The 23,663-nt window shown below is 35.3% G+C and overlaps 2 protein-coding genes across 3 annotated transcripts; both read right to left on the bottom strand.

Moving 5' to 3' along the window:
• Positions 1-317: 317 nt before the first annotated feature.
• Positions 318-11,193, bottom strand: cdc45 (CDC45 cell division cycle 45 homolog (S. cerevisiae)). Of its 2 annotated transcripts, XM_032579755.1 has the most exons (18): positions 11,006-11,193; positions 10,844-10,903; positions 9,482-9,574; positions 9,275-9,412; positions 8,508-8,657; positions 8,384-8,442; positions 7,987-8,035; positions 7,831-7,892; positions 6,836-6,886; positions 6,626-6,745; positions 5,604-5,735; positions 5,405-5,503; positions 4,538-4,702; positions 3,340-3,478; positions 3,173-3,256; positions 1,991-2,109; positions 1,834-1,910; positions 318-660 (listed from the first exon to the last, which is right to left on the bottom strand). In XM_032579755.1, exons 1-18 carry the CDS (start codon positions 11,054-11,056, stop codon positions 596-598), a joined length of 1,713 nt encoding a protein of 570 aa, XP_032435646.1. In that variant the 5' UTR covers positions 11,057-11,193; the 3' UTR covers positions 318-595. The 2 variants fall into 2 exon arrangements, with proteins under 2 accessions (XP_032435646.1, XP_032435647.1); XM_032579756.1 differs by lacking the exon at positions 11,006-11,193 and having other exon boundaries at positions 9,482-9,585; positions 10,844-10,893.
• A 1,242-nt stretch (positions 11,194-12,435) lies between these two features.
• On the bottom strand, positions 12,436-23,566 carry plpp5 (phospholipid phosphatase 5). The gene is made up of 8 exons (XM_032579063.1): positions 23,432-23,566; positions 19,991-20,117; positions 19,770-19,878; positions 18,806-18,896; positions 18,644-18,707; positions 18,433-18,557; positions 17,843-18,013; positions 12,436-16,627 (listed from the first exon to the last, which is right to left on the bottom strand). Exons 2-8 carry the CDS (start codon positions 20,059-20,061, stop codon positions 16,458-16,460), a joined length of 801 nt encoding a protein of 266 aa, XP_032434954.1. The 5' UTR covers positions 20,062-20,117; positions 23,432-23,566; the 3' UTR covers positions 12,436-16,457.
• Positions 23,567-23,663: the final 97 nt, after the last annotated feature.

Genomic DNA, 23,663 nt, shown 5'->3' with positions numbered 1-23,663 from the left:
CAGAAAGCGGTTTCTGGACGGTAATTCAACAACAAAACACACTTGTCTTTTCGAGCAGCCACTGTAAAACCAGCTGACCAAACATGCTGGAGCTCCATATGGGTTGCTAGGTGACGGGCTGGGCTTCGGTGGGGTTGCTAAGTAACAGCGCAAAAAAATGTCTGGATGGTTTTTTAAAGAGAGGGGATTATAAACCCTCTATTATTACAAAATTAGTAAAGCACATCTAAAATAAAAAATACCTGTAAAATGTGATTTTTTTTCTCAAAATTTGTTTTTATTTTTCAAACAGAACAGACAACATTTGAACAATCAACGAGTTTAAATGATTTATTAAACATGTCTATAATGTAATTTAATATGCACAACATTTTGGATTAAAAAAGCAGGAGATTTAAAACAAACTTTAAAGTCCAAAACACGGATAAGAGACCTGTACAATATACACATAAAACCAATTAAAACCAATAAAACAATGCTTAAAGTTTTTGTGCTGGTGATACTTAAGAGTCTGGCTAGACCAGATTATTCCTCCAGAGTAAACCCTGGAGGAATGCGGGCCCGGTCTGAAAAGCTTCTCTGGCTGTCAGGGATTTTATGACAGCAGAGTGATGAGGGCGTCCAGGAACTTGCTCCGATCCTCTGACTTCAGTTCGATTACTGTAAACAGAAACACACAGATAAATAAACTGTGAAATGAAAAAAATGACAGAACACATCCATCACAACCCAGGTGTGTGTTTTCATGCGGTAGATTCCCTGGAAAAATAAACGCCCCGAATGTTTGAGGTGGGAATGACTGGAAATAATCTGAAACATTTCAGAGGTGCTGAAACGGACAGGATAACTCAGGAATTATGTGGAGTTTAGCTTTTAGGATCAACAGACAATCCTGCCACCTGGTGTCCAAACAAGGAGGCAGACGCTTTTACAAAGATCTTTCTCAGTCTGTCGAGATTTCAAATGTTTCTGTCATTAATACACAATGATGCTTTTTTGAAGATAGAAAGGTGAAAAAGATGAGAAAATTGAAGCCAAATTTTTTTAGAATAAAAAAAGGTGGAAATAAATTAACTCTGAAATTTCCAGTTTTCATAGAAAAAAATATGTTATTGCTAGAAAAGTTTTAGATAATTTAACTTTTTTTCTTTTTCAAACTCAAAAAATTCCAAGTTTCTTTCTAAAAAATGTCAGATTAATCTCAAAATGTTTTTTTTTCTTGCAAATTTTCAACTTTTGTAACTCAGAAATTTCCAAGTTTATTTTTTTGTATGTTTCAGAATTTTTTGTACAAAATTTCTAAAATTATTATAAAACTTTGAGGGTTTTTTTTTTTTTTTTTTTGGAGGAATCTTTTGCATCTGCAATGGCCCAAAAAAGGGGGAAAAGAATTTCAGCAGAAACAACAAAGAAAAAAAAAACTGATTGAACATTAAGAGCTGCTGTGTCAAAGTAGCCATTATTATCATTAATAAAAATGGATACATTTTTTATATTTTACAAATAATGCATTATGTTCATGGGGTTTTATTTCTGTTTCTACACCAAAGCAAATTAACTTTTAGTTTTATGAATTTTCTTCCCCGAAAAGAGTAAAAGTGCAGGAATCTGCTGGAAGAACGATGACCGTTTCTCTGATGCATTTTAAGTTATGCACAGTGATTATAACTGAACAAGTGAAGCCTGCAGAGCCTTAAATGTTCTCTGTAATTTTGTGATTTCCTGGTTGATGCTCTGAGTAATTTTGGTAGACTGACTCAGTTTATTTATGAAGTAGTGTCATAATTCCTACATTAACGAAGGGACAGGGTACATGGGACGTGCGTCACTTACTCGACATGTCAAAGTGATCATGAAGGGTTCTAGAGCTGGTGCTCTCTGCAGCTTTTTCAAAGGCCCGACCAAAGAAACTTCAAGAAAAAACAAACAGAGTTCACGGCTGAGAATAAAAAGTTCTCAAGAGGATTTAGAATTGAAAGTGGAAACTTACTTCTTCTTGTCTGACGTCTCTGACTCTGGAGGGATTCCCACAACGATAACGGTTCCCTTCTCCACGTCTTTAGGAGCAGCCATGATGAGAGGAAGCAGCTTGCAGCGTTTGTTCCTTGTCTGAACAAGCAGGACAACAAATAAACGTGTGGAAAGTCTTTAATGTTTGAGTCTGAGTGAAATTCAAGCACTTTTCAAGCATTTTCAAGGTATGTTTTCAAACTTTTCCAATACCAGACTTTGGAGATAAAAATTACACAAATTAACTAAAAAATCTCTAATATATGACATCATTTATTACTGTTTTTAATATTTCTTGTGGTATCCTACAGCAGGAACAAAGTAAACTAAAATATAACAAAGTTTTATGTTTTGAAAAGTTTCTCTTACACCCTAAACACCTGACTGGTCAGAGGACAAAACACTAATTTATCCTGGGATTTAATGTATTAAATATAAGATCATCAATAAGTCACTTAGCCATTAGGAAAATTAAATATTCATTACACTGAAACAGTCCAAACAAATCTTAAAGTAAATTACCTTCTTGTGCAAATTAAAAGCTTGAACACAATTTAAAGAAAAAGTTACAAAAGAAAAATCTCTGAAAAAAGTTCTCACCAAGTTTTCTGGAATTCTTCAAATTCAAAAATACTTTATAGATCCCAAAAGGTAATAAAATGTTGCTGTAGCTAATTAATTCAAAATTCTTCACAGACTTATTACATGTAGTGATGACTGTGGGTAAGAAAGATCTCCTGTAGCAGTCTATATTACAGCAAATCTGAAGAAGCCTCTGACCAAAGATACTCTGTTTTTGTAAGACAGTCTGTAGAAAGAAGGCTTTTAGCAAATAGAAATAATTTTAACTGAAGTTTAGTCTGATTTAACTTCAGACAGTGAGAAAAACAAATGTGTCTGTTCTTCTAATAAGTAAACATATAAATAAATAAACATGAACATATCTGTTTTTTACTATAAATAACATTTTGCAAACTTAGGCTTTTAATCAAAAGGTTAGATTGGACTATATTACAAAACTGTGCAGCACTTTCAAAGACTTGATAAAGAAATCAAGCAGTTTACAAACCTTGAAAACACCTAATAGAAAGTCATGGATTTTGAAGGATTTAAAGCACCTGTGTGATCATTGCCTCCAGAATGAAACGCTGTGCGTACTCACTGAGTGGACGAACGCCGTCAGCAGGTATTTGCAGAGCAGAGTTAGCGCCAGCGGTTTGGAGAAGAGCTTCACATCAGGTGTTCCCTTCATGGAAAAGCAGAAGAAATAGGAGTTTACCTGGGAATCTGCTGCTCAGCAGAAACATCTTCATGAGTAAACAGCCATACCTCCATGAGGTAGCAGTAGAGGAAGGGTCCCTGCGACAGGATGATGTTAGTGCAGATGCAGCTAGCGACAGTCTGCTGGATGGCGATCAGCTTCTTTTTCGCCAGGTCGATGCCTGATAGGAGACGATCCAGGTGGCTCCTGCACAAAACAAATGGAAACAAATTAATGTGCTCCTGCATGCATGTGGTATTGCTATCGACGCAATGACAGATTATAGTTTTCTCTGAAGTATGATGCTAATTTTCACTCCCGCTGCATATAATTATTTTAGTCATTGATTATTCTGACAATCATTAAAAAAAATTGGCACAGGTTTCACCAATTAAAATGTAGGACTTAATAAGAATGAATTTGAAGACCTATATAATTTAAAGAAGAAATTTGTTTATTTTGCGATGCTATCCACAGCCTTAACCATCACAGTGCTAAGCTTTTTTCTACAGTGTACAAGACAGCAACAGTAGTGAGCCAGTGGCGAAGACGAACGTCGACCATAAATTTACACTTAGCCATGACTGAAGCAACAACAAAAAACAAACAAACAAAAAAACAGCTAGCTAGTTCGCAAGGTTATACTAGCAACTAGTTAACGGAACGCAATGAAGATATCTGTGCGTGAATCAAACTTTCGCCTGACAGAAAAGACCTGCGAGAATTCAGAAAAAAAAAGAAAACTACATAGAGTATACGATTAAAGAGTTAGGCAATTACAAAATTTAAAACTTGTGATTCATGTATTTAAGGCCAACTTGCGCTTTTAAAATTAATTCAATCATTTTAAGCTCTTAATTTTAGTTGCACGAATTTAGGACTTTTTGAGTCAACAACAAAACACTTGTTTTTTTTTATTTTTTTACAGCAGCCATATTAGGGCACATGCAGCGCAAACGCTCAGGAGCTCAGCTTTGGTTGCTAGGTGACGGGTGGAACTTTGGTGGGGTTGCTAGGTAACGGACTGCCTTCACTGGGGTTGCAGGGTAACGTCTGCTAATTTTCACCAAACCAAAAAAGATGAGCTTATTGCCAAAAAGCGACTGTGTGTTTCTTTGGTTGTTTTTTAGTTGAGACCAAAGTACAAAAACGTGCTAAACGTGAATTTGGCATGATAGGTCCACTTAAAAAATGTGCAACGGCAGCAGCAGTTATGCCATTTTACAGAAAGGCGACAGCATTAAGACGAGTTAGTACTGTACGCACCGTGAGAGGGCATCGAGTGCTTTGATGAAGTTGTCGGTGGGGTCGTTCTCGTCCCGCTCCGTGCTCTCCAGCAAGGCGGCGGCGGCATGCACCATGTCGCTGGCCAGGAAGCTGTTCTTAAACCCAAAGTGGACGCCAAACGTCTGAATGCGAATGTCCTTCATTCTGTCACAGTCACAGGAAAATACGAAACCAATGTTAGAGCTGGTAAAGCAACAGGCTGCTTCATTTGCACTTTTTAATTTGTTCTTTTCTTCTTCTTCTATTGGTGCCACTTAGTTATTTCTATTTCGTTGTTGGCTTCGATCTCACACCATGGACCATTATCTTGTACATTATTGGTTATTTTTAAACTGCTGTGGAAGTTTAGAGTCCTGAATTGTTTGGGTTACATGTAGGTCTGTCACAATAAGCAATAAATCAATCAATCACATGACAAATTATAACAAACTCAATAATTTCCATATTTATGATTTATTGTTTTTCTCTTTTTTCTCTACCATAAATAAGATGACAAAAGTCTTCAGTCTGGTGCTTTGGCCTCAACTAGACCTTTATTTGAAGGACAAATTTGTTTACAGAAAATTCATAATTTATTTTATTTGTTTTGTTTAATTATTTTGGATATTTAAAATGTCTTCCTGTTCCAGTGTTAAATGTTCATTTGAGTGTAAAAGTTCCTTGATCATTGAGAATCTGTTCTTGTATTATTACGTCATTATCATTATATTACTTGAAAATGGTCTCAAAACAACAATGTCATCATTTATCGCAATAACGTCTGGAACAATTTATCATCCAGAAAGATTTGTTATTGTGACAGAGTGATGCACACGTAAGCGAGAGTTTTTTAACTCGTATACATACCCGTATTTATTAGACGACTCCTCAATGACGTCCCTGAGGTTCTCTTTGATTGTAATGTCCATTGACTTAAATTTTTGTTTAACTTGTCTCAGTGGTAGCCTGTAACAAGAATTAAAAACGTACACATATAGAGCAAAACACAAAATAATCAATAAAAGAAACAGGAAAATCCGGCACTGTTTTTACACAAAGCTCGTACCCCATGTCAGCCAAGAACTCCTGGAGTTTCTTTTGTCCTTTTAAGGTCCAAAGCTTGAAGCTGCATACTGTGTAGTAGGAGTTGCAGATGCTCTCATACAGAGACCAGTGATGGTACAATGCCAGACGAAGGCTAAAGAAAAGCGTTAAGAGAAAACATCTTATGGCAAAACAAGACAAAAATCCAAGAATCTATAAGCAATACAGGGATTTCTTACATACGGTTAAAATAACAAAACCAAATTTTGTTTTTCTCAGCGATTATAAAGTTACAATCTTGGTACCAAAATAAAGCAAACACTTTGAAGACTCCACCAGATGTTTAAGTATTACAGCAGTTGCTGTAGTTTCAGAGAAAATAGCAAGGAAACATAAATAATTTGGATTTTTTTTTTTTTGTCCCTCACCAGAATTTGTTTTGCACTGTAAAGTATATAAATCTTTTAGACATATCATAAATAAGGTTACAGACTTGCACAAACCATAGATACACATTACCTGTGCAAGAACTGATGCAGCTGAAGTAAACAAAAAACAAATTTATAGAGATTTAAGTAAAAGGAAAAAAAAGAAAAATACATAGGAATTTTGCCTTTGGCACAGTTTGGCATCACCTACAAAACCAGAAATAAAAACACAGGAAATTTTAGATATTTTTACATGTCTAAAACTGCTCTTTTTTTTATAGCCACATGTCTTTTTTATTCAATTGTAGTAAAACAATAAGGACATTATACAGTATATTTGACTTCAATTAAGCGGTTTTTATTTTTTGGAAATCAAGAGTAAAAAAAAAAAAAAAAAGAAAGAAAAAAAACTAATTTAAGGCAGATTTTATTGATAAAAAAGAATTCAATTAAAACCTCCAAAATGTGTAAAATTTTTGGCACTACCAGAGCTCCATACAATGTCTGCACTTTTGCATTAGAATTTTTTGAGAAAGGTTGCATCAGCTTCTACTCTGGCGTTTCTATGGATACCAGCTATGTTTATGTTAGACTAAGGGGCCTTAATGAAGGATACTCGTATTCAAAGGAGATCCTCATGCAGTCGATGGACAGAGAGTTCTCCTCATCCTCGTTTCGGTGGTTGTGTCGGGAAACGTGGCGCTGCACCGTCGCGATGTCCGACACGTACTTCATGCTAAATAAAACGAGAACATAAAATCTCTCTGAGAGACGCTTGGTGAGTCGTATCAAAAACTTTTTTTCAAAATGCAGAGGTTGCTCTTACTGGGGGATTTTATCATGAACCCACTGGTCTGTCAGGCCGATGATGGCCCACCTGCAACAACAAATACCAGAGTTAACACAGCCTGCAGGGTGACGGGTCCAATATTAACCTATACTATGATTTGATGTTCGTACATCTTTCCCACAGTAAAATTCAAGCACTTTTCAAATCATTTTCAAGGTAAGTTTTCAAACTTTTTCAGCACCAGACTTTGGAGATAAAAACAGGACAAACTGACACAAAAAAAAGGAAAAACAATTTACTATTATATAATATTTATTACTGTTATTAACAATATCTTTTGGTAGTATTCCACCAATATAACAAAATTGTACGTTTTGAAGTGTCTCAAACAAAACACCAATTTAACACCACCATTTGGTGTCAAATAGTGTTTATTATTTATTTCTGTTTCACTATTTATTGATTATTTAACATAATTGCACTAAGATAAGAACTATGCCCCAATTTTGTTGTACACTGTATGAAAATGTACAATGAAACTAATGATGTTGCAATTAATAAGTCATTGAGATAATGATAAATTAGAGAAGATAAATATTTATTAAATTTAAACAATCCAAACAAATTGTGCTAATTTTCTCAAATTAAATGATATAACATAACATACAAAAAAAATTACATACACAAAAAAAGTCAAAAAAGTGTCCTCATTCTCATTTTCTGGAAATTAGAAAAAAATAAATAATTTTGGTAATTTTAACTGACCTAAAACAAGAAAATGTTAGTTTGATTTCAGTTCAGACAGTGAGGAAAAAAAATTCATTTTTTTATTAGGTGTATGAAAAGATATCTGATTTCAACCGTAAATAAAATTTTCCAATTAAATGTTAGATTGCATTTTATTAAAAACAAAGGTGCTGTTTGGATATCAAGCACTTTTAAGGACTTTATACAGAAATGAAGCACTTTCCAAACCAGTTCAAGCATTTTCAAGCACCAGTAGTCACCATGATGTTCAGAGACAAACTCACCACAGCATGTCCTTCGTGTCTTTAGTCAGGACCCAGGCGAGCTCAAAAAACATCATGGCCGCCTGCGAACAGAAACGTCTCAAACATGGCTGCCACATATCCATCAGGGCCAAAATAAGTGAAACTTTTCTTTTCTCTACAGTTCATCTTACTCACAGAGGTCCCGTGGTATTCATACTGCTCATAGTCGAACAAGATCTCCCTCCTGTCAAACATTCAAATGACCCAAATAAATTCTTGGTCAACTGGGTAAATGAAAAAAGTGAAACTTGAAAAAGAAAGGCATGACTGAGAAAACATATTTTCTGTCAGTTGTAATTTATTTTTTTTAGAAAAGAAAACAAGATAAAGATCGATTAAAATCAGAAATCGGATCTGGTATAAAAGAAAATCAGAGATTTATTTTTAAATAAATCACCCGGTTCTATGGCAACGCAACGAACAATTTGTTTCACAGATAATCGGAGAAATTGAGAATCGACAAAGATGTGAAAGAGATTTGAGAAAACAGAAAATGGAGATCGTGTCTTTATGAAACGGATCAGCTGATCACCTTCTGGCCTCCCACTGCCTCTTTGCTCTCTGCCTTTCGATCCGCCTCTCGATGGCGCCCTGCAACAACACGACAACAGTCAGCTCAGGTCCTCAACGCCGCCGCGATGCTCAACTCAACTCACTTCATCAAATCTCCTCCGTTTGCCCGATGGCTCCGAGCCTTCATCGCTCTCGTTCCCGGAGTCTTCGCCCTCCTCCTCGTCTTCGTCCCGGAAGATGTCGTCGTACGTCGGCACGCCGAGGTCATCGTCCTCTTTGATGAGCAGCTTGATCTGCAGAGAAGAAGACGGAGGGTGAAGCAACAAGAAGGACGCCATCATGTGATTTCCCCATTTGAGACAAACCAAAAACCAAAAAGGATTAGAAAAAAAACAAAGGAAGGAAGTAATTAAAGGAAGAAAGAAAGGAAGGATGAAAGAAAGGAAGGAAAGAAAGTTGAATGGAAGGAAAGAAAAGATGGAAAGAAAGAAGAAGTAAAACAGGAAGGAAGGAAACAAAGAAAGGATGGAAATAAAAGATGGGGTAGGACAGAAGGATTTGAAGACAGAGGTAAGGAGAGAAGGATGGATCCAACAATTGAAGGACGGATCACGTAATGAAGGAAACAAGTAGAAAGGAACTAAGGACGTAAGGAAAGAATGAAAGGGAGGAAAGAAAGAGACGAGGGGACAAATTATCCAAGGGAGGCAGGAGGCTTGGGAGGAAGGAAACAAGGAAACAAGAAGGAAAAACAATTTTTAAACAACGGGAGGTAAAACAAAGTCTGGAAATAGAAATCAACTCTTGTATGTTTTTTTTCCAGACTAGATAAAGTTTTGTACAAATTCAGGTCATTTTGCCAACAGTAATAAAATCCAGTCGACAATAATCAATAATCAGGTGACGTCACCTGAGTGTCGTTGTAGACATTAACGACATCTACGGGTCGGTGCGTGTCGCAGATGAAGAAGATGGAGTCACTGTCCGGCTGCAGCATCTCCAGCAGGTCGACGTTGGCGCCGCAGTTTATCAGGACAAAATACCGAAACTGCAACACAAAGGAAAACTCTCAGTCCAGAGCTTCAACATGGCATAGGAACCGGCAGGTAAAACTCACCTGTTCTTTGTGCTCCAGGAAGGCGGTGCTGAGGTCTTGCCAGCCCGTAACCGGTACCAGAGTGTACTGGATCTGATCACAGTGAAACAGCGCCTAGAAAAAACCTCCATTAATCCCCAAATAAACAATAATAATTCAACTTTAGACTTTAATCATCAGGCAAACCTAGTCATGCTAATCAGTGCACTGATTAATATGAAATATAAACCTGGCAGCCACCAGGCTGTGTTCATTTTCAAACACTTTTTGTATTTCATTAACTCAGTAAATAGTTCATAAAAATATCTAAAAAAGAAATCACAAATGAAAAAGAGCATAAAATACAAACTTATAATATTTTCCCCCAATTCACATAAAAAGAAAAGCTACTCAGCTCAGAAGACTATTACAAATATATTTCAAACACACAAAAATACACAATAAAAATGATGCACTTTGTATATACATTTTAATAAAGTTTTACTGTATTAATACTGGATTTGTGTGATCTCTGAATATACACCAACATTTAACCAAGTTCTTGCCATTGACAGAAATTTTAATATTGTTTATGTATTTCTGTAGTTGTTTTGTCTTGTGGTTTTTTCAGAATTGTGTTTTTTTTATTTTTTGATTTGTGCATGGAAAAGTTAAAAATAAATGAGAAATAAATAAGTAAATATTGAATAAATTAAATAAATAGCGTTGCTCTTGGGGAGGAGATTCAACTGGAGGAACAGGTGATAAATCTTTAAATTAAGTGTTACTCTTCAACTCAGCTCAAACTCAACATCTTGATGTTTAATTCAGATTTTTTTAAATATATATATAAAATCTGACTTTTTTGCATTGTGGTCATTATCAAACTTATGTGTGAACGGTTTACGACCCCAACCAGACATTTACATACACAACATTTTTTATTACTAGCTGACAATAAATCAAACTAAACGGTTTTTATGTTTCACATCAGTTAAAATGACCTAAATCAGTTTGAGCAGCTAAATGTCACAATAATGATTTGCTATTAGAGTTTAAATCTCAGATAGTGACAAGATTAAGAATATTTGCCTTGGAAATATCTGGTTTACACTGTATTTGCGTGTGTTATTGTAATACACTTAAAGAAAAAAAAAACTGGAAACATTAAATAATGTAATTTTTCCACTAATACACATTTAAATACGCACACAGCTTAAACACAATTTAAAAACAAACATATTTATCAACTCTTAAAACACTAAGAAGGGGATAATGACAGATTTCTTCATGTATTTGTTATTATCATACAAAGTTTAAGCAGGTTTCCTTTGTTATGACGACAGAAGCTTTCTGAGCCTTAAAAAAGGATCTAATTCACACTGACACGACTCTTCCCCTTACCTGCAGTATCTTACAGGCGCAGAGAGCATCGATGTCTGCTGCAACCAGGAGGGCGACTCTCTAAATGCAAACAAAAACACATAAAATCGACTATTCACCGTCTGGAAAGCTTACCACCTGACGCTAGCTTAGTTAGCCAACAAACAGTTCCCAAAAACCTACCTGGTTGGCAACAACGTCATAAAAGTCCTTCTTTATGTCGGCGATAAACATGTTTAAATCGCGATTAAATACGAGACAAGCTTGATAAAAGTCCGTAAGACGCCTTAGTGGAGAAGCTAATTCAATTTGCAGTCAGTGTAACAGTTTCCACTGCCACAGACAGCTGTTATGTTCCGCGTTAGAAATCAGGCGCCAACTGCACGCGTCACGTCCAACCAATCAACGGCCAGGAGTACGGCTACGTCAGAGTTCTCAGACCACGCCTACCAGGAACAAGTAAAATACACTAAAACAGTTATAAACAGACACATGTACTTAATTTAGAAGTACTTAACTCAGTTAAATATAAATAATGCAAATGATCAAAGGAAATAAAATGTAACACCTTTAAGTGTAATTTCTAACATTTTTAACTTAACAGTTAAATGTTTAAAATATTCAGATAAAAAACTAAAATTGGGTTTAATTGTACAGACAAACTGTTACAGAAGAAATTAAATTAAATGTTTATTATTTTTGAACAAGTAAAATGTCAGATAAAAATGAAATAAGAAAACAAAAAAAAGTCAAAATAAACATAAGTTCCATACGTGTTCCATGTCTGTTTCTTTTTTGCTCAATTTTATTTTTTTTATCAAAAAATACACAATTGGAAGGCTTTAAAATGCAAAATTCCTTGATAGCACCTGCATATTCAGTGGCTCTTAAATGTGCACGTTCATCTCTGTAGTGGCAACTGTCATGGAAGAAATTACTTTAACAAGAGTCTGGATGGGAAGAAATAAGAAATGTATTAAAACCTTGCAAGGTGAGAACAGAAATACAGAGTCAAAGGAGTCTGTCAAGTCTGCTTTCATCAACAGTGGATCTGGCTTCCTTTTATAGGTTCTGGTCAGACAAAAGAGACCAACACAGATAGTCTGGCCTAGTCTTGTTAAGGAAAGGAGGTTCTAAAGACAGCTAAAGAGAGCAGATAAGTTCTACGTTGGAGAACTTATCTCCAACGTAGATAAGTTGGAGATAAGCTGTATGAGACAGCTGTATGAGACAACAGCTGTCTCATAATGAGACAGCTGTTGTCCTGTCTCATTATGAGATAGGACAACAGCTTGACCAATCTCATAATGAGACTATGCACATAAACTAAAGCAGAAGAGGGGTGAAGAGCATCTTATAAAATTTTCCATTACACAACTTCTTGTAATGTAGAAAAATTTCTGTTTTAATTTTTTACTGTAATAAATGTGTTTTACTTCAATTGACCAGGAAAACTGTCCCAATATATGTGAAAACGTTTTGAATTGATGTACGAAAACAAACCTGCCAATTTAACAGTGCATATGATTTACATGTACATATTATTTGTAAAATGTGGAGTTTTAGTCACTGACCAAAAGACAAAAAAAAAAAAAGAAAAGACATTTAGACAGTTTTTGTAGAAGATGCATCTCTGGTTTTAATTTTCAGTTAATTACCAAGAAAGAAAATATGCAAACACCAGGAACATTCCCCCAACACAGTAAAGTGTTCAAGCATCACAACATGGAGAAAAAAAAATTTTAAAACAAAAATCAGGACATCATCTCAGAATGAGCAGCTACATGTGGCTGTGATTCTAAAGCTAACAAGCAGTTCTATGAATAATCCTTTTTGCATTGACCCGATACAAAAAACATGAACTGTAAACCACAAGAAGCCTAACAAATGGACGGGAGCCGTGAGTTAAATTAGATGCTGTTTAACTGTAAAACATGCGCAATTTTATCAAAATCAAGCCTAACATATAAAACCAAAGTGCCCTAGAATATGAATCTTAATTTAATAATCACCACATGTAAAAAAAAATAAAATTTCAAGTAAAGTCAAACATTCCATGAAATTAAATATGCTAGTATTTCGATTTAAGGTCTGAAAGTGAGGTTTGTCCACCAGGTGTCCCTCTAACGTTAGGACATTCACGTTTGACTCCATCAAAAATAACACTTGAACATTTTTGTACTGAGGTAAAGAAAGGCAGCATGCCACATGGAAACACAGAGTTCTGTACATGTAAAATACCAGGGTGAGCTCATGGTGCGAGGCGTGGATCTGTAAAGTAACGCGGTAAACAAAGGCACAAAGTCACTCATTTTCTGACAAGTCTGATCGGAGTGCTGTGATTCTCACAGACGTGCTCTGAACCTGCAAACTTTGGCTGGTTTTACACAGATTGTAACAAAAGGTCCAACACAAGAAATACAATGAGTAGAGTAACAGAAAGGATGACATCTCGAGCAAAATTAAGCAACAGCACAAAAACGTTACAGAAAAATAATAAAAGTAACAGTAAAACTGGACAAAACGAAGCAAAAAAAAACAAAACACAGGTAAACAGTTTCCTTTTTTGAAAAACTAAAGTAGATGAGAAGTGAGATTTTCATTTTGGCTTTTTGCAGCACCTGACCAGCAGGAGAGGTTCAACCTCTGTCGGGTCCAGTACAAAGATCTGGTTCCACAGTCACTACCAAGTAGGCATGGGTCGGCTAGTGGTATCAAGCTATGCAGAGGTTAAGGAAAAAAAAGGTTAAAAACTGATTATTTGAGTGAGAAGTCAGAGAACGTGCTGGAGCAGATGGAATAACTCAGTTCTGCCCCTCTCCAACCTGTTGCTTTGCACTGCCAGTCAGCTAGCTGAAGGAAAGCTACATCTATAGAAGAAAATCAAAACATTTCTCTGGTTGCAACAAACACCAAAATAAAAACTGATTTTTGCAGTGTGGAAACCAACTAATTAGCCCCAGAGCAGATAGCTTGACTAAGTTTACCCTGCAAAAATGTGTAGGCACATTTACTTGAAAATCCCTACTAAATTTTTTTATTCAACATTTCAGCAGGACTATTAATTGTTCTTTTTCTTTTTAAATATTAAGAAAACAGATCATAATTAATTTTTTTGTGTTAGATTCTGGTTTATTACAGTGAAATTGTAGTATTTTTGCATAAAGTTATCACATTATGCAAATTTTCCGACCCATGCCTACTACCAAAAACGAACTCATGGAGCGTTTCTCTTCGGCTTCAAGAAAACCCCCCACAATTCATTCATAAAACCAGCTGTCAACAAAAACCACAGTTACAGTAAGTGTTAGATTCACTGAAACAAGGGAAGGTTTCCCTTACAGTCCCTTTACAGTCATAAAACCCTGTAACAATATGATCCATTGGGCTGTTCAGCTATAGCAGAGACTAAAGTTAAAGTACAGCAGGCACTATAGTAACTCTGAAGCACAGCGTGGTGCTGCTACATTTGCTTGTTGTACTAAGAGTTTGGCACATGAAGCCAGAGATTAAACACAAACAACCTAACAGTGAATGGCAAGCATTCAAGAAATACTAAAGCAAAACAGAAAGATTTAAAGCAACACAAACAAAGGCAGCAATAAACGAGTCCTGCTGACGAAGCTGTAATTAAGCTTTTAACAAAACGAATGGATAATAAAACAGTGCGACTAATTTTGAGTCATCAATTATTCAAGAAACCAACAACTTTTGCGGCTTAAGCCTCAAGGAATAAAATCTGCATAAATCTAACAGTCAAAACGCTGTGCTATCTAAATCACAAATCTACCTTTGAAGGAAACAAACTACTAAAATTACTCCCACTTACTTTCCTCCCATTTCTCTTCTTTTTCACATGAAATGATCCCTATAATTCAGCTCTGTTTACACTAAGTTTTCACTTAACAATATCATATCACAGAGCAAATGAACATAAAAAAAGTATGAAACATAAATCATGATTTTCCTTTCACTGCTTTTCTAAGCAGATACATGTCCTTATCTGTAACAGTCCTATTCATAAACCTGCTAATCTATGACTGATAGTAATAATAAAAAAACAATAATGACTGATTGTGGTAATTTTCAATGGGGATATGTCAACAGGTTGAGCACTGGGGAAATAAACAAAGATAAAAAGGATGGATTTTTCCTCTCCCAACAAAAGCATTATTTCGTTAGAACAGTTTTACTCGAGGAATACAAAAATCAATAATTCAATACAGAACGGGGAGTAAACAGCCGGACCGTTAATGTGATTGGAGATGTTTTTGATGAGCTTTAAGCTAATAAAGAAAGAAAATGCTTTACTTTAATGATAATTCTTCCTTTCTCTATGTCTGAGCTAAATGAAGAAGATGACATTTCACTGCATTTCTCCTGGAAATCCTCACTGGACAAATCACTGCCCTATTGAAATTCAAGAAAAAGGCTTTACAAACATTATCTTTGTGTTAAAGTAACAAACCTGAACAGAAATTTTTTTTTGGAAAATTTGATCAAAATGAGATATATATACAGTATATGAGAGGATGTGGAAAACGCTAGCTTAAAAGGTCCCAGTTTCTTCTAGATCAATTTACAGCATGTCGCTGTCCTCCAAAGCAAAATTATATATAAATAAATACTTTCACAAAAAGTTGGCAATATCCTGCAAAGTTTCAGGGTTGTGCTTTGGCTACTTTGAGTCAAAAATGATGAACAAAGAAAAATCTGAGCGTAATGTTTCTGATCACTACAAAAACACCAAATCTTAAGAATTATTTTGTCTAGATATCATAGTATACTTGAAATAAGTCAAAACTATCTTACAAGTAACTTTTTAGCAAGATATAGGAGCTTCTTTTAAATCAATAATTCCTTATTATTGATAAAAAAATATACTAATTCCACTGGTCAATTATTTGACTTATAGCATGGAAAAAATATTTTATTATAAGAAATAATCCTCCAGTGGAACTAGTATTTTTCATCAATATTAAGCGATTATTTATTGAAAACAAGTTCCTATATGTAGCTGAAAAGTTACTTGCAAGTTAGTTTAGTCTTATTTCACTAAGATATCTGATTGGAAACTAGATCAAAAATACTTGGTAAGTTTTTGTGTTTTTGCAGTGTTGTGACCACTTCAATACCAGAAGACCACTGAAGTAGATTCAAAAGATCTGCTTTGCAATGGAACAAACCTTTAAAACCACAAATCTTCTATTCAGTCAAGAATAAAGACTAATGGAAATAAATTAGATCTAGTGTCTGCATACCTGCTTTTTTAAAAAGTTGCAAGATAAACAATCAAGTCACCCAATAATGGCTAACGCAGCTAAGCAGTGGTTGTGTAGTTAAATTGTCTCAATTGCTGTAACCTAAAGGCACAGTACTGGGCCAGGTGGAGACTCAAGTCGAACCATGAAACTAAAATACCCGGTATGTTATGATACTTATCAGTTTGCCTAATTAGAACTGTTAATGATTTGGTAATTCATTCATTCACAATCATAGAAACTTCAAAAGCTGCAGCAGTAATAACCAACAATAAATATAAACACTAACAAAGTTTCCATCCCAACCATTTTGAAAACCGTAATTCCACAGATCTCCTTGTAATCCCGTGGGAAGTGTTCAGGTCGCAGCGGCTCTACAGAGGCAGGAGGAAGTTGGAGTTGGCCAACTTGCGCTCCTGCGCCGCGGGAACAGTCTCTCTCTGACGGATCGGTTTGTGGGAGTCCGGGTCCTGAAGCGGAGGAAAGTGCTGCCTGTAGCAGAGCCAGGCGAAGGCCAGACCCAACATGGACCCGACTAACACATCTGCACGGAGGACGAGAACGAGTCAAGATGTAAATCACACTTTGCTTGTTTAATTCATAACTTCCTGATTTTGTTAATGATTCTCAAGTCTGAACAGTCTGATCTGCTTCCTCTTCAGCCTCTAACAAAGAGTTGATATGTGGAGAAAAATCTTTTGTAAAAACCAGATCAGTAGATGTATCTCTGCTTATTGTAACTACCTTCAAGGGTTTATGGTTTTATTTTGGTAACTTTCTTGTTAAGGTAGCTATAGTTAAAAAGGATAAAACAAAGCAACTCAATTTTAGCTTCAGTCGATAAGGGAACAAGGTTAGTAACTGGGATTGAAATCTGTGATTTCTGTGTTAATGGAAAGAATTGTACTAATGCAATGGGCTGCGCATAATAATGGATGGTAAAAACAGTTGTAATTTTTATTTCTTCTTGTCTAGCTCTTATGTAGGTTGATGAATATATGGACGGCTTTAATAAATCATTATTTAACCATCACTTCTGGCCTTCTCAAAATTTACTGAATGCTACAAAAATTTTTTAACCTTTTTTAATATTAAATCTTGAATAATTTCTCATTTATGTTTACCATTTAAAAAAAAAAGAAGTAAATACTGAAAATTAAGCTGTTCTAATTCATCTTCAAGTACCTTACTTTGTCTCAGTGGTCTAAAAGAAAAGCCAAAAAAAAGTTGTTTTTTTTAAAATAAAGATGGTTGAAATCAACCTCAAATAATTACATTTGTAAGAATTAATTACATGTTCTAACTAGGGCAGTACATAATGGCTCAAAAAACATACCACAATATGCGTTTCATATCAGTGAACACTGATAATTATTGACTAGCTTTTTGTTAAAAATATTTGAAATACTGTCAAACTGGTGACGTGATCTTTCCTGTTTTATCCACAGTGTCATCTCCAGTTATTGTACTCGTTTTCTCCTTTCACTCCATACAGTTGTATTTATTTATTTTTAAGCATTTATGAGGCTGCTGTGCAAGTTTCTTAGCAGCTAGTTAGTTCAATCTGGCTTGGTTAACTGTGAGAGGTTGACTAAAGCTGAGCGACTTTAATACACAAGAGCTATGACTTATAGATTATAAGAAACAATGTTTTACTATCTACAGTCCTTTGTTAAAAGGTTTAGTGTAATGTCATTCCCCGAGTGTCAGTTTCAGAAGCACATGTTGAAGTTATATTTTCTAGCCCAGAAACTCTGACCTTGCCAGTGGTGCTTGTAGTCACAGGTTCTGGAAAGAGCGATTACAGCTGCGATGAGCAAAGGCGTGAGGAAGGCACATAGCCGCCATGCTCTGCCTTGGCCAGCCGGACTGAAGCAGCGCAGCTTTCCTGCGATGTACAGCGCTGTGAAACCCAAACCTGCAAAAGCAACTGAGGGGGGAAAAAAACATAAAAAAAAAAAAAACAAGAACTGAGAAATAAAGGTGAGGGGTGCTATTACTATTGTTAGCATTTTGAGTAACCATGGCGACGTAAGTAGCAAAAAACTAGCCAAATTCAAATCAAAACAAATTCTTACCCACACTGTCTTGTGTCAGTTTAGACTCAAAACAGAGACAGAATTTTGACTTTTCAGCTATTATTTCATTTATTAGCCATGTTTAGCACACCGAATGAAGGAAGTCAATGTAAGACAACATGCTAGTGATGCCCTACATGCCACACATTTAGGTTAACATTAGCATTTTGGCTATTTTTAGCTTATACAGTAATTTTAACCTACTGAATAGAGTAAGGAATACGTTTCACACAACTATTTTGGAACCAGTTCAATCAAAATGGCCGCTTACAGGAGGAGTGTCCGCTGGGAAAGCTTTTTCGTCCCTCTATGACAACATCTGGGTCACCGCTGCAGCGCAGCTCCAAGTTCATCTGACCGTCCGGGAAACAGCGATAGAAGAAATCTGGCCTCGGCCTGAAGGGAATAATGATGTTTTCATTGGCAGGTGAAAAAAAACTAAAAACATCTGCAAAACGATATATGATGTTGAGACTTTTTACCTGCCAACAACAAGTTTGATGACGTTGGTAAAAACTCCATTGAGCACCAGAGTCAGAGTCACAGCTGGATGACAGGAGGAAACAGAACAGAGTCATGAAAAACACACGTCACCTCAAACAGGAAATGAGTCAGGAACATGTTTGTAGGAGTTTATTTCTCACCAAGAGACGCTTCTCTCAGATCGCCATGCTCCGACTTTCTCAACAGGTTAAAAACCAGGATTATAATCATGGGGGTTAAAACAGCCACACTCTGAAAAGAGCAGCAGTAAATTTTAGAAACTAAACAGTCACTAAACCTGCAAAGACATCATTCTGCAGGAATAAAACCTCTTCAACCATTGCCATCTTGCTGAACTTCCAAAAACAGGTCAACCATGATGTTAAAAACAGGCAGAAAAAACAAAATATAATTAAATTGAGCATTTTTACACCAAAAAATAAAATATTACTGTCACCCATCAATAAAACCTGTCGCAATAAACAATTCATTGAACAATAAATTAAAATGAGCTGGATAATTTAGATTCCAATTAATATTTTTTGAAGGGCAATTTTGTTTATAGACTTCATAATACATTTTATTTATGGTTTTGGTTGTGTGAGTCTTTTATTTCTGTTTCATTTATGGTTTTTGGTCGTTTTGTTTATCTATTTTGGGTTTGTAAAATATATATTCCAGTTCCAGTGCCAAGTGGTATTTTTATCTTTACAAAATTAAAGTTTATTAGTCTTTCAGAAGGCAGGTTTGCATTATTATGTCATTATCAATATATTACTTGAAAATGGCCCTAAAGCAACAATATTATTGTTTATCACAATATTTTATGGTAAAATGTATCACTGAAATTGTTGAATTTTTGTGTTTTGATTTTGTTTGTTTGTAAAGAATAAAAATGTACAACACACTTTTGGGATTTGTGTTTATAAAAAATGTAGCACAACTTCACCATTATGCTCCGTTTTGTTTTGGTCCATCATAAAAAATTCCAATAAAATCCATTTCAAGTTTGTGTTTGTAACTTTTTCCATATGTACAAAAGTTCAAGGGTCATTACCACTTTACACCCCAATATAAAGTATATTTGGAGCAGCTCGTACTGTTCTAAAGCTCAGGAATACATACAAACATGAGAGAGGTTGGTACGTGGTCTGACTCCACGCGGTGGAACTTGTACAGCCACATTTCCTCGGCCTGGATCTCCCGGTAGAAAGGAGGGAGCTGCTCCGTCACGCTAACAGAGCCACAAACAACACCTGCATCTCAGGAAACGGGTCCATAAAGCTGCACTGCAAACTACACTATGACATCAACGGCTGTGATGTTAAAAAAAGGATAAAACTTACAGGAACACAAACAGAAGAGCAAACCGGACGGAGATTTCCGACAGGAAACCTTGAAGCAGTCTCCTCTTCATTTTGGTTCTTGGTTTGGACTTCAGTCAACAGCAAACATCATCCCGCCACTTCTTTACTAAACAAGGGTTAACAAAAGACAAAAATACTCAAAAACTTATAATAGATCATTACTAACTATTTAGTAACACTCTGAGACCAGATTATAATTATCTTAAATGAATTTAAGATGGTATACATTTTCAAAATTTTTCAACACCACACTTCTGAGATAAAAACAATACAAATGAACTAAATAATACAGTTTCAATTCACTATTATACATAATATATTTTCTTACCATTAGTAGTAATGTCTTGTGACAGTATTTAACATTCTACAGCAGGGACAAGGTAAACTAAAAAAACAAAATTTTATGTTTTGAAACGTCTCTTGTACACACAAGAGTTTTCTGGCATTTAGCAAATAGAAATAATTTTGGTAATTTTAACGGACCTAAAACAAGATAATTTTGGTCTGATTAACGTCAGGAAATGAAAAAAAAAAATGTGTATGTCTTTTTATTAGGTATATGACAATATAACATTTCAACTGTAAATAATGTTTTAGAAATTTAGGCTTTTTATCAAACCTTAGATTGCATTTTATTGCAAAACTATTGGTGATTAAAAAAAAAACTTTCAAAGTTTCTTAGAGTGTTTTCAGTAACTGATTTTAATCATTTAGAATTTCATTGAATTTCACTGAAACCTGAATAAAAAACTCTAAAAGCAAACGGTGCAGCAGACCTCTTTGAGCCGTTTCCCACAGAGGCCCTAGACATAATAAAGTAATAAAACATGGCTTTGTTGTATAATATGCAGTTAATAAAAAAGTGGCGTGGAGGAGTGATAAAGTACATAAAGGCAGAAGGCGTTGGGGTAAAACAGAGGCTTCATATTCATAGTTTGGAGCTAAACAGAATCTTCTTTGAGATTTTTGTTAAATAAAAATTAACACAGTGACAGACAAACATTTTACTTCTGCTTAAAATAATGCCTGTTTCCATTTTAGTTTCAACGTTTTAAACTAAATGGAAAAATGTAAAGACAAAATAGAAACAAGACCTTTGAACTCAGTAGAAGACACTAACGATAATTTCAGATATTTACACCTCTTTAAACAATGAAACTTTCATTGTAACTGTAGTTTAAAACTCTGCATCAGAGAAAGGATAACATCAGAATAGCACACAGTAAGTCGTTTAGGTCACAGTGACCAGACTGCCCTTATCTAACTAGGCAGGGTTTACTCCAGTGTATTATAAGTTAGTTTTTTATGTTTGCATTTTTAAGACCTTGCAGTTGGTGTTCAGGTATTAATCTTCTAGTCTTTTAATTACACATAATTATCACGTGATGTTGTTAAATTTCCTGTCAAGTTTAAAAACGTTTTCACTCAAAAAAACGAAGGGCCGCTGGATGAATGACTGCACCCAACCACCGGGCTTAGCAGGTTTTCTGGGGGAAATCTTGAACTAGGAATGTCCACAATTGATCTCAAGTATAGGCCTAGTCAAAGCATTTTTGATTGGTGTCAGACTCTAAAATACAAAAGCACAGCAGGTCAGCAGCCACTGAGAACGTCTGCCAACTGGGGGTAGCAGCTGCAAATACCAATTAATGACAAAACTAAAATTTAACAACTATGTTGCATGTATCAGTCTAGGTTATTAAATTAGTAAAAGTTGTTTTAAAGCAGTTTAACATTTATCTGATACACAAATTAAAATCTTCTCGTAAAATGTTAGCTACAACACTAAACATTCATCTTTTAATAACCAAACTTTCTGCTTTCACTTTGATTTTATGGTAGGCGTGATCACATCTATGTACTGACTTGCAAACTGAAGTAGATCCAAATCAACTTTTAATTACATTATGAAAACTTTTTCAAATATAGAGTGACATAAATCATGTTTTTATTTCTGAGAAAAGATCAAATCTTTTTCAGTTTTCTTTAATCGAGCCCAAAATAAATGATCACTTTTCTTTCAATATGGAAATCATTTGACACCCTCTTGAAGTTTTGGATCTACAATAATCTACACATGCATTTAATACAAAAAATATTTGTTTAATTAAGAAATTATTAATAAAACATTTTGATTTTAGCTTTTAAAACATTTTTTTTGTTTTGGCCCAGGAGGATTCTTTAATAACCAACTTATTTCCACGTGGTTAAGATTCAACAATGTGTGTGAAATATTCCTCAGAGATTTTAGTCCATGTTGACTTAAACGTATCTCAATGCTTTGATCACACCAGGTTCTGACCCGCCCATCTCAGTGCTGCAGCCAATCACAGGCAGAGTTTCTGGTTAAAAAAAATTAAAAGTGATTTTAGAATAACAGACGCAAGAAAGGTATGAAAATACTTTAACCTTTTTGTGTTTAATACCAGTGGTTGACCAATATTTCCATGGCTGATTGCAATTTTTGAAAATCAGATGCATTACATTTTTTGTTGTATTTGGACAGAAAGGTTTTTCAGTCTTTTTAATCTTCTTTTTCGTTTTTAATAAACAGGAATGAAAATTTTGCCTATTTCTGATGGAAAGTAGTATCACTGCACTACAAAACTGACATGCAAGAAGAGCTTGTTTATCTGTGGTAACTGAGCTGATGGTGACGGTGATTGGAGCAGTGATTCCAGTTTAACTTGCTGGCTGTATGTTTTACATTTGGCCTCCCCACCCCTACCCGGTGGCTTTTAAGCACTTATATAAAGAGTTATAATATTTAAGTACAGAAGAGATAGATTGTTGTTGGCCTTAACTCTCTGCTCTTACTGGTTGAAAGCTTGCTGTTTTTAATCCTGTTCCTGCTGCCTACAGATTAATTTCCTTGGTCAACCCTTTGCCAATAAACAATTTTCAAAGAGTGGCAAATACCAGATTATTTACTGGCTTGTCGATATTTTTATCTGCCTTTATGAAAACACGTTATAACTTATTTACAGAAGCGTTGTCGATAATGTGATTTAAACCTGTTAAGTCGTTGTCAGGAAGTGAATTTGGGATTTCTCAGCGGGCTTAGCAGTTTATTTACACTTATAAATAAAATATGTTACATTATACTCCGTCTTTCCTCGCTGTCTAAAACTAAAATCTGACACAAAGGCCAACATGCTGCACCTGTAAACCCTCCACATCCAGGTGAGAGTGTTATTAAAAAGACTCAGCTTAACTAAATACATATTTAGGTAATTGTAAAATTAAACCAATCTCCAAACCAAAACCTGTCAGGATAAAGAAACGTCAAATAAATAGAAAAAAATCAAGCAGAAGCAGATTTGTAATAAGCTAAGCTAGCATTTGTCAAACAATAATACATCCTTCATCTGATTCATTTCCGTGTTACCATTAAAGGAGCAGAGTGTCTCAGCTACTAACCGTAAACAGGCCGGAATTCATCTCTCCATACTGGATTTAACGCGTTAATTTAACACAAAACGAGCCTCGGCATCCCTCTTTCTGCAGACACTGGAGGTATTTGAAGTAACAGAGGTGTCACGGAAGAGGGTAGCTGCAAGTGAAGCTAACGGCTAAAACTGACACTTCCGGTTTGTAGTTTCACGATAAAAGTCCAAGTACCAGAGAGGCAAATAAAATCAATTTTGTCTTT

The sequence above is a fragment of the Xiphophorus hellerii genome, chromosome 12 (genome assembly GCF_003331165.1).
Source record: "Xiphophorus hellerii strain 12219 chromosome 12, Xiphophorus_hellerii-4.1, whole genome shotgun sequence".
NCBI lineage: Eukaryota > Metazoa > Chordata > Actinopteri > Cyprinodontiformes > Poeciliidae > Xiphophorus > Xiphophorus hellerii.
This window is presented reverse-complemented; position numbering and strand designations above follow the sequence as displayed.